The 18,178-nt window shown below is 62.8% G+C and overlaps 3 protein-coding genes across 3 annotated transcripts; 2 read left to right on the top strand and 1 right to left on the bottom strand.

Annotated features, from left to right (window-relative positions):
• Positions 1-758: 758 nt before the first annotated feature.
• Positions 759-4,469, bottom strand: AZU1 (azurocidin 1). Its single transcript, XM_037823794.1, has 8 exons — positions 4,462-4,469; positions 3,677-3,752; positions 3,196-3,313; positions 2,862-2,927; positions 2,593-2,749; positions 2,310-2,451; positions 1,511-1,744; positions 759-1,076 (listed from the first exon to the last, which is right to left on the bottom strand). The coding sequence occupies exons 1-8, from the start codon at positions 4,467-4,469 to the stop codon at positions 855-857; spliced, it is 1,023 nt and encodes a 340-aa protein (XP_037679722.1). The 3' UTR covers positions 759-854.
• On the top strand, positions 4,468-5,382 carry LOC119525191 (azurocidin-like). The gene is made up of 3 exons (XM_037823793.1): positions 4,468-4,525; positions 4,638-4,794; positions 4,977-5,382. The coding sequence occupies exons 1-3, from the start codon at positions 4,468-4,470 to the stop codon at positions 5,077-5,079; spliced, it is 318 nt and encodes a 105-aa protein (XP_037679721.1). The 3' UTR covers positions 5,080-5,382.
• A 1,591-nt stretch (positions 5,383-6,973) lies between these two features.
• On the top strand, positions 6,974-17,812 carry PLPPR3 (phospholipid phosphatase related 3). Its single transcript, XM_037823937.1, has 8 exons — positions 6,974-7,027; positions 7,392-7,492; positions 14,652-14,837; positions 14,916-15,057; positions 15,318-15,513; positions 15,600-15,657; positions 15,862-16,035; positions 16,454-17,812. The coding sequence occupies exons 2-8, from the start codon at positions 7,418-7,420 to the stop codon at positions 17,741-17,743; spliced, it is 2,121 nt and encodes a 706-aa protein (XP_037679865.1). The 5' UTR covers positions 6,974-7,027; positions 7,392-7,417; the 3' UTR covers positions 17,744-17,812.
• The last annotated feature ends 366 nt before the right edge of the window (positions 17,813-18,178 follow it).

Raw genomic sequence — 18,178 nt, 5'->3', positions numbered from 1 at the left:
GGGGCTGCATCTGGTTGATGTTCTTGGAGAAGCAGCTGCCTGTGGGTTTGGGGACTTATCTGTCATAGGAACACTCTGGGGGATTTAACTTTTTGAAAAGTAAACCTAGTGCTGTCCTTATTTTTTATTACTGGGCTGCCAGGTTTTATTTTTCTTGTTGATTTTTAGGAGCTCTTTGTATATGAAGGACCCTAAGCCTCTGTGATTCAAGTGGCAAATATTTCCCCCAGTTTCATTTGTCTTTTGACTTTGCCCAAATGTTGCTGCACGACACGATTGCGATGGGAAGGAGAGGCGGAGAGGAGTCGGGGGCTGTGAAAAGGAGTGAAGCTCTGACACCCACTAAACCTCAGTGAACCCCAAAACCTCATGCTCAATGAAAGAAGCCAGACACAAAAGGACACCTATCATTGATTCCACTGATAGGAAATGTCTAGAATGAGCAAATTCGTAGAGACGGAAAGTGGATTCCAGGTGACCAGGGCTGGGGGTGGGAGAAGGGGAGCAACTGCTTGATGGGACTGAGTTTCTTTTTGGGGTGGTGATGAGGTTTTAGTTGTAGCCTGGAGCCCACAACTGACAACCCGATTCGCAGGGGACAAGTGAATTCAGCGCCTGGAAGCCCGTCGTGTTGTCACAACGCCCACGCAGCGTGGCATCACTAACGCCAGGCACTTGCCTGTAAACCCCTCCCCAGAGCCCAGGGGGCCCGGCCCCCGCCCCCAGCCCCTGCCCACGCGGGAGAGGCAGGAACCAGGCACAGATGGAAAAGCTTCTTTATTAGCCGACTGCGGGCGGCAGGGGGGCTGGATGCAGGCCTGGGGGTGTAGGGGTGGAGGCTGGCTCCCTGGGAGTCACAGGGCCTCCCAAAGGCTCGATGGGGGGTCCCCCACTGGCTCAGTGGGTGGCTCCTCGGACCCTTCCCCACCTGACGAGGTGTTTAGGACAGAATCGATCCAGTCTCGGAAGAGTGCCACGCGGGTGTAGAAGTCAGGACCTCTTCCGCATGGTCCCTGGGTGAAGGAGGCCACCCCGTGAGCCAGGCCATCGCAGACGAGAGGGGTCCCCGTGTCGCCCTGGGGGGTGGGGGTGGGGCAGCAGGTCAGGGGACCCCAGGCCCAGATCATCCACTGCCCCCCGCACTCCAGAACCGCTGTGCACACAGCTGCTCCGAAAACCCAGGCCCTTTGCAGAGCCCACGCTGTCCCCTCTGCTGCTTTCCCTCCACCTGTTCGCCTGCTTTGCTCCTAATGGAATTCTAGGCCCAGATTCCCAAGGAACTTCCCCCGATGCCCCCAGCCGCCCCCTGGGCACCCACCAGGCCCTGTACCCCCATCACAGCCGCGTAACGTGTCCAGCCTGGCTCGCCCCACCCAGGGGACTGGAGCACTGAAAGGGCAGGCTCTGCCCTGTCTCGATTCCCAGGGTGTCCCGGCCCCCCGTAAAATGCTAAATGTATGGACCAGGATGTTGGCATCGTGGGGTCTGGGAGCCCCAATCCTGCCCGTACCCGGCAGAAGCCGCCCCGGCGGCCGATCACGCTGGTGCACACGCTGTTAGGCCGGCACAGATCCTCGGGGGTCACGGTGACGTTGACAACCCGGGGGAAACGGGAGAGGCGCCCCCTGGGCCGCAGGGACCCCCAGCCCGCCACTCGGCAGTTGGTGCCGGCCAGCACCGTGGCATTCTGGGGGGGCAGCGGCACCTGCTCCAGGCTGCTGTTGAGGTTGGCCTCGCGGTCCAGCTGGGGAGGGAAACCAAGTCAGGGGAGGGAAACTGAGTCAGGGGAGGCAAAACGAGTCAGGAGAGGGAAACCGAGTCAGGGGAGGGAAACCGAGTCAGGAGAGGGAAACCAAGTCGGGAAGGAAACCGAGTCAGGGGAGGGAAACCGAGTCAGGGGAGGGCAGCACCGAGACCCGAGCCCCAGGGAGCCCCTGTTAGTGGAAAAGGACAGAAACGGGGGGCTTTTGACTGTGGGGCCGGGGACGTGAGTGGGTCCCCCCAGTTTGGCTGCTCGGGCGAAGCTTCTGTGAGGAAACACGAGGGACGAGTCTGCCGCGATTCGTGAGGAAACCGCGGGCAGCGCCAGCCGACCCGACGCCAGATGAGCCGCTCGGGCCTCGGCCGCCCGGTGGGACCCCACGTCAGCGACCCTGGAACCACGAGTCCGTCTCCCCGAGCCCTGAGCTGCTTCCGACCCCCGGCCCTCGGCTCCTGCCGCCCCCTGGCTCGGCCTGGCTTTGCCCTCCGCCCCGGGCCCGGCAACGCCCCGCGGGGTTTGGGGTCCGGGCTGGGCCGGGCGCCCCCACCTGCAGCAGCAGCAGATCATTGAGGGACTCCTGGGGGTCGTAGCCGTTCTCGCTGATGCTCCTGATGGAGAACTGCTGCCGGGACAGCTCCTGGCGCCTCAGGTCGTAGGCCCCCAGCACCACCGTGGCGACCCCTGGGTTCCTGGGAACAGGGTTCGGGTGAGGGGGGCCGGGGGCAGCTCGGGGGGCCCCACCTTCCTGCCCACCCAGGCCAGGGCCGTGAGACGGGGCGGGCTTGCAGGGAGGAGGGCGCTGGGCACCCCGGGCACCCCCCGCCCCTCACCGACTGCGGAAGCAGCTGGCAGCCGTCATCACGAAGCGGGGGTGCACCAGGGCCCCCCCACAGAAGTGCTGGCCCTGCTCCTGCAGAGAGGCCAAGAACGGGAGCTCCTGCGGCCGTGCCTTCCTGCCGCCCACGATGGCCGCACGGGGAACTGGGCCTGCAGGGGGGACGCAGCTCTGAGCCCCGAGGTGCCCCCACCCCGGGCCCCCCAGTGCCCCTCACCCCCGCCCTGGGCTCGGTCCCAGCCCAGAGGGGTCCCCGGTGCTCACCGGCCTGCGAGGACACCAGCAGGCCGGCCAGCAGGGTCAGGAGCTGGGGTGCAGGCATGGCGGGGTCTGTGGGGCCGCGGTCGGCGGCTCCCCTTATACCCGGGCCCCCCAGCCCCCCACCCAGGCCCGCCCCACCCAGCAGGAAACGGGAAGTTGCCCAAGGCCCCCCCAACCGCCCCCGGGGCAGGCTGGACCCCTCACTTGCCCCTTTGCACCTCAAACTCTCTGTGATCAGAAGTGGGTGACTCAGGGGCCTCTCGCCACTTTGCCTGGGGACAGGCTTTGGCCCCCATTTCCCATAGTGGACATCCAGGCTCAGACGAGGGCCCCTCACCGAGGCCACACGGGGGGCAGGCAGAGCTGGGCCTTGGTTTCCCGGGCAGGCAGGGGTGGGCCCAGCGGCCATTGGGAACCCCGCTGTTGAAAGGCGACAACAGACAGCTCTCGGGGGGCTGGAGGCCAAGGGTAAAGGGGACAAGCTCTCCTGGGTGTTTCCTGGGGGCAGGATGGGGGGATATCCCAGAGGATCCTCCACAGCTGCCAGAGGGTCTGGGGGTGTCTCAAGATCAGGGATGGGGGTGTCTTTCCTATCGGATCCTTGGAGGCACAAGCCCGACTTGCGACCGGGGCACTAGGGAGCCATGGGAGGGTTTAGAGCAGGGCAGAGCGTTGCTGCTGAAAACCTCTGTGGACGTTCACCCTCTCAAAGCTCAACACAGCTGCAGCAGGGGACACTGCTCACCTCGCTGTACGGATGGGGAAACTGAGGCCCAGAGGGGGGGCCCTGGGGTCATACAACCCAGGCCTGGAGCTACCAGGTCTGCTGTGCCCCCGGGGCCGGTCTCGGGCAGGGTGGACGGTGGATCCGGGAGGGCAAAGCGGGGGTCAGGCCTGGGGGTTCACAGCTGAGGCAGTCTGGGGTGCAGAGGGCCCTGACGTGCACCCTCACCCCGCTCCCATGAGCCCCGATATTGCCCTCCTCTCCCCATGGCTGGGTACCGGGTGCCGGGAACCTCTGCAGACCCTGTGTCAAGGGTGAGGGGGGGGCACCCCGTCCGGCTCGGCGGCCCCCTCGAGTCGCTCTTGCCCCAGGAGACGAAAATAGATTTGTTTTTCTTGAGGTGAAATTCAGACACATGAAATTAGCTGCTTCCAAGAGGACCATTCGCTGGTTTTCAGTATCTTTGTGGGGTTGTGCAGCCACCACCTCGCTCTACTTCCAGAACATTCCGTCGCCCTAGGAGGCCCCGAGCCCGTCAGCGCTCACTCCCCGTCTCCCCGCCCGGCCCAGGCACCCCGGTCCCGGTGCTGTCCCTGAGCCGTTCATGACGTCCCACGTCAGCATCTCACCCCACTTCACAGATGTGGAAACCGGGGGTGGGGCAGCTCAGAGCCCCCCAACAAATAGCCCCCAGACCCGCCACCTGTCAAGGTGGGGAAACCGAGGCCCGGCGCGGGGCAGGTGAGGGGTCCGGATTGCCCTGGGGGCGGTTGGGGGGGGCCTTGGGCAACTTCCCATTTCCTGCCGGGTGGGGCGGGCCTGGGTGGGGGGCTGGGGGGCCCGGGTATAAGGGGAGCCGCCGACCGCGGCCCCACAGACCCCGCCATGCCCGTGCCCCGGCTCCTGGCCCTGCTGGCCGGCCTGCTGGTGTCCTCGCAGGCCAGTGAGCACTGGGGACCCCTCTGGGCTGGGACTGAGCTCAGGGCGGGGGTGAGGGGCACTGGGGGGCCCGGGGTGGGGGCACCTCGGGGTTCAGAGCTGCGTCCCCCCTGCAGGCCCGGCGCCCTGTGCGGCCATCGTGGGTGGCAGGAAGGCGCGGCCGCAGGAGCTCCCGTTCTTGGCCTCTCTGCAGGAGCAGGGCCAGCACTTCTGTGGGGGGGCCCTGGTGCACCCCCGCTTCGTGATGACGGCTGCCAGCTGCTTCCGCAGTCGGTGAGGGGTGGGGGGTGCCCGGGGTGCCCAGCGCCCTCCTCCCTGCAAGCCCGCCCCGTCTCACGTCCCCGGCCCCACAGTCAAAAGCCCCCCGTTTCTGTCCTTTTCCACTAACAGGGGCTCCCTGGGGCTCGGGTCCCGGTGCTGCCCTCCCCTAACTCGGTTTCCCTCCCCTGACTCAGTTTCCCTCCCCAGCTGGACCACAAGGCCAACCTCAACAGCAGCCTGGAGCAGGTGCCGCTGCCCCCCCAGAACACCACGGTGCCAGCCGGCACCAACTGCTGAGTGGCGGGCTGGGGGTCCCTGTGGCCCAGGGGGCGCCTCTCCCGTTTCCCCCGGGTTGTCAACGTCACCGTGACCCCCGAGGATCGGTGCCGGCCTAACAGTGTGCACCAGCATGATCGGCCGCCGGGGCGGTGTCTGCCAGGTACGGGCAGGGTCGGGGCTCCCAGACCCCACAATGCCAACATCCTGGTCCACACATTTAGCATTTTACGGGGGGCCGGGACACCCTGGGAATCGAGACAGGGCAGAGCCTGCCCTTTCAGTGCTCCAGTCCCCTGGGTGGGGCGAGCCAGGCTGGACACGTTACACAGCTGCGATGGGGGTACAGGGCCTGGTGGGTGCCCAGGGGGCAGCTGGGGGCATCGGGGGAAGTTCCTGGGGAATCTGGGCCTAGAATTCCGTTAGGAGCAAAGCAGGCGAAGGGTGGAGGGAAAGCAGCAGAGGGGACAGCATGGGCTCTGCAAAGTGCCTGGGTTTTCGGAGCAGCCGCATGCACAGCGGTTCTGGAGTGCAGGGGGCAGTGGATGAGCTGGATCCGGGGTCCCCTGACCTGCCCCCCAGGGTGATAGGTGTGGCCTCCTCCTCCTGGGGGTCCGTGCGGAAGAGGCCCTGACTTCTACACCCGCGTGGCACTCTTCCGAGACTGGATCAATTCTGTCCTAAACACCTCGTCAGGTGGGCAAGGGTCCGGGGGCCACCCACTGAGCCAGTGGGGGACCCCCATCGAGCCTTTGGGGGGCCCTGTGACCTCCCAGGGAGCCAGCGTCCACCCCTACACGCCCAGGCCTGCATCCAGCCCCCCTGCCACCCCCAGTCGTGACCAATAAAGAAGCTTTTCCATCTTCTGTGCCTGGTTCCTGCCTCTCCCACTTGGGCCTGGGGCCCTCTGGAGCTCTCTTAACCCCACGGAAAACCTCCCCTGGGCTCCCTGAGAACATGCATTGGTACAACAAAACAGTGAGCAGCCAGGGCTGCAAACAGTGGGTGCTCAGCCAACGCCCCCTACGCCACCTCCAATTAGACACAGTGGAGAGCCTGTTGTGGGGTGTGTGGGGTCCCCGCTGTGTCCCCAGCGGCCGTTCTGTCCGGGTATACAGGAGGTGCTCACTGTGCTGAGTGCAGCAGGGGACACAACCCTGCCGGGTCTGGCACCTCGGGTGACCAGCTGCAGCCTGTGGGCCTCAGTGGCCCCATCTGTGAAATGGGTCGGCGCGGCCTGCAAACAGCCAGGGGCCTGGGGGCGGCGACGGAGGGGACCCGGGGAGGCGGTTAGAGACGCGGGAGCCCGAGATGGGGACGCGAGGGGGTTCCCCAGACCGACCCCGGAGACCCGCGGGGGGCGTGGGAGGTGGGGCCCGGGGCTGGGAGCCCGGAGGGAGGCGACAGAGGCCGGAGGTCGCGGGGAGCGCGGGCGACACGCCCGGGACCCGGCCCGGAGCCCAGACAAAGAGACCCCGCCCTGCGCCGCGCCCCGCCCCCTCGCGGCGCCCCGCCCCCGACCCGCCCCCCGGGGGTGGGACCGCTGTTTGTGCTTGCGGCGCCCCGCCCCGCCCCTCGTGTTGCCCCGCCCTAACCCCGCCTCTGGCCCCGCCCCTCCCGCCTGCCCGTCTCTTGGGGGAAGCGCCGCGCTTTGTGCTCGCGGCGCCGCAGCCCCGCCCCCTCCCGCTCTCCAGCCACTCACGTCGCCCCGCCCCGGCGCCTCGCCCCGCCCCTCTCCCCGCCCCCGAGGGGACCAGCTCTTTGCCCTCGCGTCGCCCCGCCCCTAGCCCCGCCCCCGAGGAGGGCCTGCTCTTTGCGTTCGCGGCGCCCCGCCCGCCGGCCCGCCCATGGCCCCGCCCCTCCCTCCGCCCGCCCCGCGGGGGAGGGGCCGCGCTTTGTGCTCGCGGCGCCGCAGCCCCCGCCCAGCCCCCGCCCCGCCGCCGCTGCCCTCCCCGCTCCGGCCGCGCAGGTGAGGGGCCCGGGGGGCTGCGGGGCGCCGGCCCGACCCCCGGCCCTCCTCCCGCCCGCAGGACCCTCCCCCCTCCGGCGGGGGACGGGCTCGCGCCCGAGATCCGCCCTCCCTGCCGAGACCCCGCCCGGCCCCCCACCCAGCTTGGGGGGCGCCCGGGAGCCGCATTGTTTGCAAGGACCGCGGTGCGCGGTGGAGGCCGCGGGGGAGGCCCCAGCCCGGCCTCAGTTTCCCTGGGCGGTTCCTGCGCATCCTCCCCGCCCCCTCCCCCCGCCGCACCCCGGCGCCGGTCACCGGGTCCCCGGGGCTCGGGCTGCGACCCCCAGGCCCCTCCCCGCCGCAGCGCGGCTTTGTCCCTCTCCAGCCGCGGCCCGGGGCGCCCCCGGCACGATGATCTCGCCCAAGGAGAAGAATAAAACCCCGAAGGACAGCATGACGCTCCTGCCTTGCTTCTACTTCGTGGAGGTGAGCGGGGGAGGGGGCGCCCCAGTTCCGCCGGGCCTGGGGTCCCCCACGCTGGGAACAGGGCGCGGCCCAGCTGCCCCCGGCCGCCTCGGGTCAGGACAGAGCTCCGGTGGGAAGGGGGTGGGTCAGAGGAGTTGGGCTCTGCAGGACGAGTAGGAGTTCCAATGGCCCAGAAGAGGGTTGCGGGCCGCGGCATAAGAGCCCGGGCAAATGCTGGGTCGTGGGCTCCTCGGTGGGCGTCCAGGTGGGGAACCCACCCATAGGGGCTGGAGCTGGGAGCCACTGAGGGCCAGGAACCAGGCTGGGGTCCGGGCTGGTGCTGGGTGATGAGGGGGGGACAGCAGTCTCCTCCAGCCAGGGGCTTTGAGGTGGCAGGGTCCAAGTTCAAATCCCTTCCTCTGCTAATTGCGACTCTGGGGCATATCCCTTAACCTCTCTGAGCCTCAGCTTCCCCTTGTGTAGAGGTGGAGCCTGTAGGAATTAATATTTACAAAAAACGTGAAACCAAATAAAGAATAACAAACAGCTGCATAGGTGCCCAGGATGGTGATCCCCATGGATTTTCTGGCTGGTTCCTGTGCCCGGCCTTGGAGATTCTGTGCCCTCTGTAGTCTTCCTGTAGCCAAGGGGTCTTCTCACCACGGGACAGTGTCTGAGCCCCGTGTCCAGGGGGCCCCCATCCCACGGTAATATGGCCACATGCCTGCCTGTTGGAATAAGCTTCTCTTCTCAGGTTCCACCCTCCACGCCAAGGCAGCCCCTGCCCACTCCCCCACACCCCACTCCCACTGGTCTCTTTTTAAATCCTTCTGGAAATCGTTTTACGCCCAGACACGTGTTTAACCTTTTTTAAACGTAAGTTGCGCTCTTGGCTCCTCACAGGAAAGCGTGTCTGTCTTTTTCCCTGCTGTGTAGTGCTCCATCGTCCCCGCACCGCGCTGAAGTCTGGGTCTTGGGTGTCTCCTGACTCTTTCACCCCTTGCCCGTGTCCCTCTGGGCGAGCCCATCTGTGGGGTAAACCTCCAAGGAGGGGTCCCGGGGCACAGGGTGTGGTTGCTTCGGTAAAGATCCCCAGATTCCCTCCTGGAGGCCAAAGTGTTTTACCCACCCAGGCTCGTGACTCTGTTTCCCCACAACGGTGTCTGCCCAGGACATAGCAGACTTTTGGATGAAAGCCTGTACCTCAGTTTTAATTTGCATTTCCTCTATTGTGAGTATCACATTATAATTTTTTTTATTAGGCACATTGGTAGGGACTCTTGCAGTTTTGTCAGTGTTTCCTCTGGGCCTGCTCCATCCATCCTCGTGTGTGTATGATTTTCTGATGAGGGTGTCTGGGACCCTTGAGAAGTGGGGAGAGGGATTCGGGGAGCACTTACCCCTCGGTGGGGGGATCAGATGGGGGTGCCTCCCTGGGCCCAGCAGGAGCCTGGGGTGAGCCCCATCCCTCCCCCGCCGTCCGTTATGCCCCAAGTGCTGCTGGTTCTGCCTCCGGGGGACCCCTGCCCTCCGGTAACCCGCCCCGCCACACATGGCGCCCCAGATCAGATCCTGCGTTCCTGAAAAAAGTAGGTGGAGAATTACCAAATGGCTTGGCAAACCCATTGCTGGGTATATCTGTAACCCAAAGAACTGAACGCGGGGACTCGAACAGATCCCTGTATACAAACGTCCACAGCGATGTGTTCACGAGAGCCAAAAGGTGGGAGCCACCTGACAAACAGAAAATTAAAAACGTGATCTGTCCACACCACGGAGTATTACTCAGCCCTGAAAAGGAGCGAACACCTAATACACACGACCACGTGGATGAATCGCAAAGACATCACGCTGAGTGAGAGAAACCAGACCCAGAAGGATGAATTCACAGAAGCAAAGTCACAGAAACAGAAAGATTCGAGGCTCCCAGGGGCAGAAGGAGGGGCGGAACAACAGCTTCATGGTGCAGAGGTCTGTGTGGGGCGACGGACGAGTTTGGAAAAAGATAGTGGCGATAGCAGCACAACCTTGTGAGTGTCATAGACGCCACCAAACTGTGCACTTAGAAACGGTTAAAACAGCACCTGGGATGTTAGATGCACTTTACCACACACCTGAGGTCGGATCCCGCCCTCTCGGCTTCGACCTGTGGCTTCCCGTGCTCTGAAGACCCCTCCCCGTGGTCTGGCGGGGGGGTCCGGCCCTGCGCCCCATTTCTGTCCCCATGAGCCCCAGGTCTGCTCCCCTGAGCTCAGAAGCTTTAACCGCGATGGTCACCGGCGTCACGGGCTCAGCAGCCCCTCCCTGAGACTTGAAAAAGTCCACGGAGAATTTAAAAAGGGAACAACCGTCTCACAGAAGGATTTGAGGTTTTCGAGGCCCACCCAATCCTGCCAGATCGTGCAGATAGAAAATAAAGTGGAGCTGAACGGCTTCCTGTGTGCCAGGCCCCAGTCGAGCACTTTCAGGACATAATCTTATTGAGTCCTCGCAGCCAAGACGTGGGGTGGAGCGAGTCACCAACTCCCATCTTATGGTCAAGGAAACCAAGGCACGGGCAAGGGGCCTGCCCGAGGTCACGCAGAACCAGGTGGCTGCAAACCACTGCACTCAACTGCCTTGGATCCCAGGGCCCATATGCAGCAGGCGCTCAATAAATGTGCCTCGGCCATGAGCCCGGCTCCTGAGAACCTGCCCCCGCCCCAGGATGGTCGGTTCTGGTGCTTTCCCCCTCCCCGGGTGCCCCCAGCCTGACCCCTGCCTCCACCTGAGCCCTGACCCAGGGGGCTGGGGGTGCCTGGCCCACCCTGTCACCCTCCGGGGCTGGGGACTAAGACAGGGGCCTCCAAGGTGGGCTTCATCTGGGCTTGGTCTCTCATTCGTGGGGCTGGGGGCTCCGTGAGTAAGCTTGCAGCTTGGCCCCGGCAACCCGCACATGCCCTCTGGGTGTCCGAGCTTGAGACCCCTGGACCAGAAGGGTGGGCGCTTACTCCCAGGAGGGTTTCCCTCCAATGACAGATTCCGTGCCCTGAAGCTTTTGTGGTGAGGCAAATGAATGGATGAACAAATGAAGTCATGCTCTCCCCACTCCCACCCTTCCCAGGCGTCCCACCGCCCCGAGCCTCGGTTTCTCTGTCTGTACTGGGGGTGATGAGCCTCCATCTCACGGGGTCATGTGGGCTTTTAGGAGCAGCGTGGTGGGCTCGGATGAGGGTGTGCAGAGTGGTGGGTGTACAGACGCGCGGCTCAACCAGTTCCTTCGCTCGCTCGTTCACCGAACAGCCCCGCTGTGCGCTACATCACATGTCGTGGTTTGGGCCCCAGAGAAAATGAAGCAGCACAAGGAACAGAGAGATGGGCGGCCAGGGGAAAGGGGGTCCCAGGCAGGGGATGTGGGAGGGTAAAACCCAGAAGCAGGAATGTGTTTGCTGCTTCTTGGAGGCACAAGGCGGCAAGGTGGGCTGCAGCGGGCGAAAGAATGAACGAATGAGATGAGTGGGTGCGTGGAGGGAGGGAGGTGGGAGAGATGGAGGATGGGTAGCTGGAAGGATGGATGGATGGATGGAAGGATGGATGGATGGATGGATGGATGGATGGATGGAAGGATGGATGGATGGAAGGATGGATGGATGGTTGGATCAAGCAATGGAAGGATGGACATATGGATGGATAGAAGAAAGGATGGATGGATGGATGGAAGGGTGGATGGAATGGTGGATGGGTAGCTGGAAGGATGGATGGATGGATGGAAGGAAGGATGGATGGATGGATGGATGGATGGATGGAAGGATGGATGGATGGATGGATGGAAGGATGGATGGATGGATGGATCAAGCAATGAAAGGATGGACATATGGATGGATAGAAGAAAGGATGGATGGATGGATGGAATGGTGGATGGGTAGCTGGAAGGATGGATGGATGGATCAATGGAAGGATGGATGGAAAGGTGGTGTCTCGGATTCATCTCTTTACACCTCAAACCTGTGCTCTCCATCAGAAAAGGCCTGAGCCTCATCAGGTCGTGATTCAATGGGTTTGGGCTTCATTAAGTAACTTCCCACTCAATTAAGAGTATAGGAGCAGACAATAGTTTAAAAGTAAAGAGGACTCAAGACAAGAATTTGCCTTTAACACATTTTTACTAAAAGGAACACTTAAGGTAAAAGGAACAAGTTTACAATGTAAATATAAATTGATACATTACCAAGCCTGGGAGCCCTGGCTCCTCCAGATGCAGCTGGACATGAGATCAGAGAGCTCCCCCTTGTTTCAGTTACAGAGAATTTATAGCATTTTTGAGTTACATTCAATTAAATCATATTCTATTTTTACATTAAACCATGCTTCATGAACACGAATGGTTCAAGATCAAAGGAAGGTATCCAAGTTATCAGAGACTTAGCCTTGAATGCCTGTAAAACTCTACTGATAATATTTTTACTAGTTAGGCTATGATTTTCATAAGAGCAATATAACATACTTTTACTTGTAGAAAGACCAAAAATTAGAAAAGAGATTACTATTACTTGTTTCTAACTGATTAATATAGTTTTTTTTTCATTTTATTCTATTGATTAGTTTAGCCATTACCTCATATTGATAAACATACATTTGATTAAGACTGTATTCATTGGAGGATTGTATGTTAGGTGAATATATCTCAATAAAATTGCATTAAAAAAAGACTGTATTCAACCTTGCTACATTATTTATGACTTCTCCTCTATGATTAAAATAACAGCTGCAGCCCATCCTGTTTTCACAGAGGGAGGCCTAGGTGATTACACATTATCTATATCTAAGGAGGATGAGAGGGCCTTTCTGCTTTCTTGAAAATACTCAGTTCTTTTAACTGTTTAGTTTCTCCTTCAGTATAATTTTGTAATATGGGACTTGAAGGGTATGAACCTTCTGTCCCAGTTATTATAGTGAGGCCTTTCCACTTTTTATCATTTGGAAATTGTACTGGAGTGTTTTTAGGTAAAAGTTCCTATTAACTATGCTTCTATATCAGAAGGAATAATTTTTTTTAAATATTACAACAGAAAATATGAGAGCAGCATAGAGAGAAAGGGTCAGTATCCTCATTATTAGATTCCTCAGTAGAGATATTATTCTGAGACAGTGGATGGATTGATGGATGGATGGATGGAAGGGTGCTGGCTGGCTGGAAGGATGGATGAAAGGAAAGAAGGATGGATGGTGGATCAATGGAAGGATGGATGGATTGATGGATGGATGGAAGGATGGCTGGCTGGCTGGAAGGACGGATGGTTGGATGGATGGATGAAAGGAAAGAAGGATGGATGGTGGATCAATGAAAGGATGGATGGAAGGGTGCTGGCTGGCTGGAAGGATGGATGGATGTTGGAAGGGTAGGTGGATGGATGGATGGATGGATGAATTGATCAAAGGATGGATGGAAGGGTTGCTGGCTGGCTGGAAGGATGGCTGGAAGGATGGATGGATGGATGAAAGGAAAGAAGGATGGATGGTGGATCAATGGAAGGATGGATGGAAGGGTGGATGGATTGATGGATGGATGGAAGCATGGATGGCTGGCTGGAAGGATGGATGGTTGGATGGATGGATGGATGAAAGGAAAGGATGGATGTTGGATCAATGGAAGGATGGATGGAAGGGTGCTGGCTGGAAGGATGGATGGAAGGATGGATGATGGATGGATGGATGGATGAAAGGAAAGAAGGATGGATGATGGATCATTGGGAGGATGGATGGAAGGGTGCTGGCTGGCTGGAAGGATGGATGGATGTTGGAAGGGTAGGTGGATGGATGGATGGATGGATGGATGAATTGATCAAAGGATGGATGGAAGGGTTGCTGGCTGGCTGGAAGGATGGCTGGAAGGATGGCTGGAAGGATGGATGGATGGATGAAAGGAAAGAAGGATGGATGGTGGATCAATGGAAGGATGGATGGAAGGGTGGATGGATTGATGGATGGAAGCATGGATGGCTGGCTGGAAGGATGGATGGTTGGATGGATGGATGGATGAAAGGAAAGGATGGATGTTGGATCAATGGAAGGATGGATGGAAGGGTGCTGGCTGGAAGGACGGATGGAAGGATGGATGATGGATGGATGGATGGATGAAAGGAAAGAAGGATGGATGATGGATCATTGGGAGGATGGATGGAAGGGTGCTGGCTGGCTGGAAGGATGGATGGATGTTGGAAGGGTAGGTGGATGGATGGATGGATGGATGGATGAATTGATCAAAGGATGGATGGAAGGGTTGCTGGCTGGCTGGAAGGATGGCTGGAAGGATGGATGGATGGATGAAAGGAAAGAAGGATGGATGGAAGGGTGGATGGATTGATGGATGGATGGAAGCATGGATGGCTGGCTGGAAGGATGGATGGTTGGATGGATGGATGGATGAAAGGAAAGGATGGATGTTGGATCAATGGAAGGATGGATGGAAGGGTGCTGGCTGGAAGGACGGATGGAAGGATGGATGATGGATGGATGGATGGATGAAAGGAAGAAGGATGGATGATGGATCATTGGGAGGATGGATGGAAGGGTGCTGGCTGGCTGGAAGGATGGATGGATGTTGGAAGGGTAGGTGGATGGATGGATGGATGGATGGATGAATTGATCAAAGGATGGATGGAAGGGTTGCTGGCTGGCTGGAAGGATGGCTGGAAGGATGGATGGATGGATGAAAGGAAAGAAGGATGGATGGTGGATCAATGGAAGGATGGATGGAAGGGTGGATGGATTGATGGATGGATGGAAGCATGGATGGCTGGCTGGAAGGATGGATGGTTGGATGGATGGATGGATGAAAGGAAAGGATGGATGTTGGATCAATGGAAGGATGGATGGAAGGGTGCTGGCTGGAAGGACGGATGGAAGGATGGATGATGGATGGATGGATGGATGAAAGGAAAGAAGGATGGATGATGGATCATTGGGAGGATGGATGGAAGGGTGCTGGCTGAAAGGAAGGATGGATGGATGATGGACGGGTGATGGAGGATGGGTGGGTGAGAGGCTAGAAGGCTGGGTCTATGGATGGGAGAATCCAGATCCCATAAACAAGCTGAGGAGCGTGAACTGCGGCATGGACGGGGGACTGGCGGGTGGCCCTGCATTCACGGGGTTCGGTCGGATGGCCCCCCGACCACGTGAGGGTGCCCCTGCCCCGCAGCTGCCCATCGTGGCCTCCTCCATCGTGTCCCTCTACTTCCTGGAGCTGACCGACCTCTTCAAGCCGGCCAAGGTGGGCTTCCAGTGCTACGACCGCACGCTCTCCATGCCCTACGTGGAGACCCACGAGGAGCTCGTCCCCCTGCTCATGCTTCTCAGCCTGGCCTTCGCCGCCCCGGCCGCCTCGGTGAGTGGACGCAGGCCGGATGGGGGGACCCCTCTCCTCCCCGGCACCCCGGCCCGGCTGACGCGCCCCTGTCGGCAGATTATGGTCGGCGAGGGCGTCCTGTACTGCCTGCAGTCCCGGCTGTGGGGCCGCGGCGGGGATCCCGGCGGGCCCGAGGTCAGCATCAACGCGGGCGGCTGCAACTTCAACAGCTTCCTGCGGCGCACGGTGCGCTTCGTGGGTGAGTCCGCGCGGCCGGGGGTGAGGGGGCCGCGCGGGGCGTCGGGTCCGGCCCCGCCCACCTGTCCTGATGGAGCCCACCTACCCTGACCCAACCCACCTGCCTTGGTCGTGCCCCTGGACGTCCTGGCCCCGCCCACGCACGTTCTGACCCCGCCCAGCAGCCTTGGCTCCGCCCACCTGTCCTGATCGAGCCCCTGCACACTGGCCCCGCCCCCCGGTTGCGATGGCCCCGCCCACACCTGCCCCCCCCGCCCCCAGGCGTGCACGTGTTCGGCCTGTGCGCCACCGCCCTGGTGACCGACGTCATCCAGCTGGCCACCGGCTACCACGCGCCCTTCTTCCTGACCGTCTGCAAACCCAACTACACGCTGCTGGGCACGTCGTGCGAGGCCAACCCCTACATCACGCAGGACATCTGCTCCGGCCCCGACGCGCACGCCATCCTGTCCGCGCGGTGAGCGCTCCCGGCAGCGGTCCCCGGGCACAGCGGGGGGCAGGCCCAGGGCCCCGCGGCGGGACTCACACCCGCGCCCCTTCCAGGAAGACCTTCCCGTCCCAGCACGCCACGCTCTCGGCCTTCGCCGCCGTCTACGTGTCGGTGAGTCCCGGGGCGCGCTGGACCCCCGGCCCCGGCCTCCAACCCCCCACATGCCGAATCCTCTACCGCCTTGACCACCCCCCCACCTGTGCCGAGCCCCCACCCCCACCCCCGGACCCCTCGGCACCCCTGAGCCCCCACGCACCAAGCACCCCACACGCGCGCGGAGACCCCGCCCCCCGCCCTGACCCCCCGCGCCCGCAGATGTACTTCAACTCGGTGGTCTCGGACGCCACGAAGCTGCTCAAGCCCATCCTGGTGTTTGCCTTCGCCATCGCGGCGGGCGTGTGCGGCCTCACGCAGATCACGCAGTACCGCAGCCACCCCGTGGACGTCTACGCGGGCTTCCTCATCGGTGCGGGCATCGCCGCCTACCTGGTGAGCCCGCGGGCCGGCTCTTCCCGGGAGCTCTCCAGTCCCAGGACCTCCCCGACTTCCCCCGTGGGTGGAGGGTGGTCGACTCCAGGCGGGGACTTGACCCCACGGGGAACACGCCCACCTCCCCCTCACACCCCCTCCGCAAGGCAGGATATGCCCCAGACACCCCCCCCCCCAACAAGGCAGGCCCCGCGACCCAGCCAGACACCCCATAACCCACCCTGGCTCCACTCAGACACCCCCAGAGTGTCCCATGCCTCCCCGCTCAGACACCCCCGTGGTGGGCTACCTCCCCCCTCAGATTCTCCGGGGTGGGCTTGCCTCCTCCCCCAGACCCCACGGGGCGCGCCGCCCGCACCCCAGGCGGCGCCCCCCCCCCCCGGCCGCCTCACGCCCTCCGCCCTCCGCCCTCCCGCAGGCCTGCCACGCGGTAGGCAACTTCCAGGCGCCGCCCGCGGAGAAGCCGGTGGCCCCCGCGCAACCCCAGGACGCGCTGCGGGCGCTGACGCAGCGGGGCCACGACGCCGTGTACCAGCAGGGCAAGGCGGGCAGCGCCGACGAGCTGGGCCCGCCCGGGCGGCTGGGGGAGGCGCCGCGGCCCGTGGCGCGCGACAAGAGCTCGCTGGGCAGCCTGAAGCGCGCCAGCGTGGACGCGGACCTGCTGGCGCCGCGCAGCCCCCTGGGCAAGGAGGGCCTGGTGACCTTCAGCCACACGCTGCCCCGCGCCAGCGCGCCCTCGCTCGACGACCCCGCGCGCCGCCACATGACCATCCACGTGCCGCTGGACGCGTCGCGCTCCAAGCAGCTCATCAGCGAGTGGAAGCAGAAGGCGCTGGAGGGCCGCGGCCTGGGGCTGCCCGACGAGGCCAGCCCCGGGCACCTGCGGCCGCCGGCCGAGCCCATGGCGGAGGAGGAGGAGGAGGAGGAGGAGGAAGAGGAGGAGGAGGAGGAGAGGGCAGGGGTGGGCCCGGCGGAGGACGGCCCCGCCCCGCCCTCGCTCTACCCCACGGTGCACGCGCGGCCGGGCTTTGGGCCGCGGGTGCTGCTCCCGCCGCGGCCCGGGCCGCAGCCGCTGGTGCACATCCCCGAGGAGGTCGCGGCGGGGGGCGCCGGCCTGTCCCCCCAGAGCAGCGCGGCCGTGCGCGCCAAGTGGCTGGCGATCGCCGAGAAGGGCGGCGCGGGCGCGGCCAACGCGCCGCGGCTGCTGCAGGTCATCGCCATGTCCAAGGCGCCCGGCGGCCCGGGGCCGGGGGCGCGCGGCGCCGAGACGGCCTCGTCCTCCAGCGCCAGCTCCGACTCGTCGCAGTACCGCTCGCCGTCCGACCGCGACTCGGCCAGCATCGTCACCATCGACGCGCACGCGCCGCACCACCCCGTGGTGCACCTGTCCTCGGGCAACGGGCCCTGGGAGTGGAAGGCGCGGGCGGCCGAGCCCGAGGGCGCCTACGAGCCGGCCGAGCTGGCCCGCGGCTTCCGCGTCGGCGCCCGGCCGCCCGGCGTGTCCCCGGGCTCGTCCGTCAGCGACGGCGACCAGGAGGAACCCCGTTTCGGGGCCGTGGCCACCGTCAACCTGGCCACGGGCGAGGGGCTGCCCCCGCTGGCGCCGGGTAGCCGGGAGGCGACGCTGCGGCGCCAGGCGGGCGAGGCGGAGGCGGAGGCCGAGGGCGGCTACCGGCGGGCGCAGGCGGTCCGCAGGTTCAAGGAGTGAGGGCCGGGGCGCGGCAGCATGGGGGCCGGGGCCCAGGGCCGGGCGGGGGGTTCAACGTTTTGAGTCAATAAAGTCCACAGATGAGTTCAGCCTGCTTGGTCCTTTGGTCTTGGCCTTAGTGCCCCCTCACTGCGCCCCTGGAAACGGGCACGGGAGCCCCAGGGCCCCTGGTCCCCATCGGCTTTGAGGCGCAGCCTGCTCCCGCCCCCGGGGTCCGGGGTCCTGCAGGAGGCCGCTTCCCGGGCTGGAAACTGTCTGCAAGGCTGCTTGAGCCCCAGTCAGGGGCCTGGCAACAGGGTGTGCAAGACACAAGGACAGGACACAGTGGGGCCTGTGGGCCTGGCAGTTCCTCACCCAGGGGGAGGCTGAGCACCCCTGGGGCTGCTCAGGGGGGTCTCATGACCCAGGGCCCAGTAGACACCTGGCCAACAGCAC

Source organism: Choloepus didactylus, assembly GCF_015220235.1.
Source record: "Choloepus didactylus isolate mChoDid1 chromosome 25 unlocalized genomic scaffold, mChoDid1.pri SUPER_25_unloc1, whole genome shotgun sequence".
NCBI lineage: Eukaryota > Metazoa > Chordata > Mammalia > Pilosa > Megalonychidae > Choloepus > Choloepus didactylus.
The sequence above is the reverse complement of the archived record's forward strand: the minus strand, read 5'-3'. Positions and strand labels throughout refer to the sequence as shown.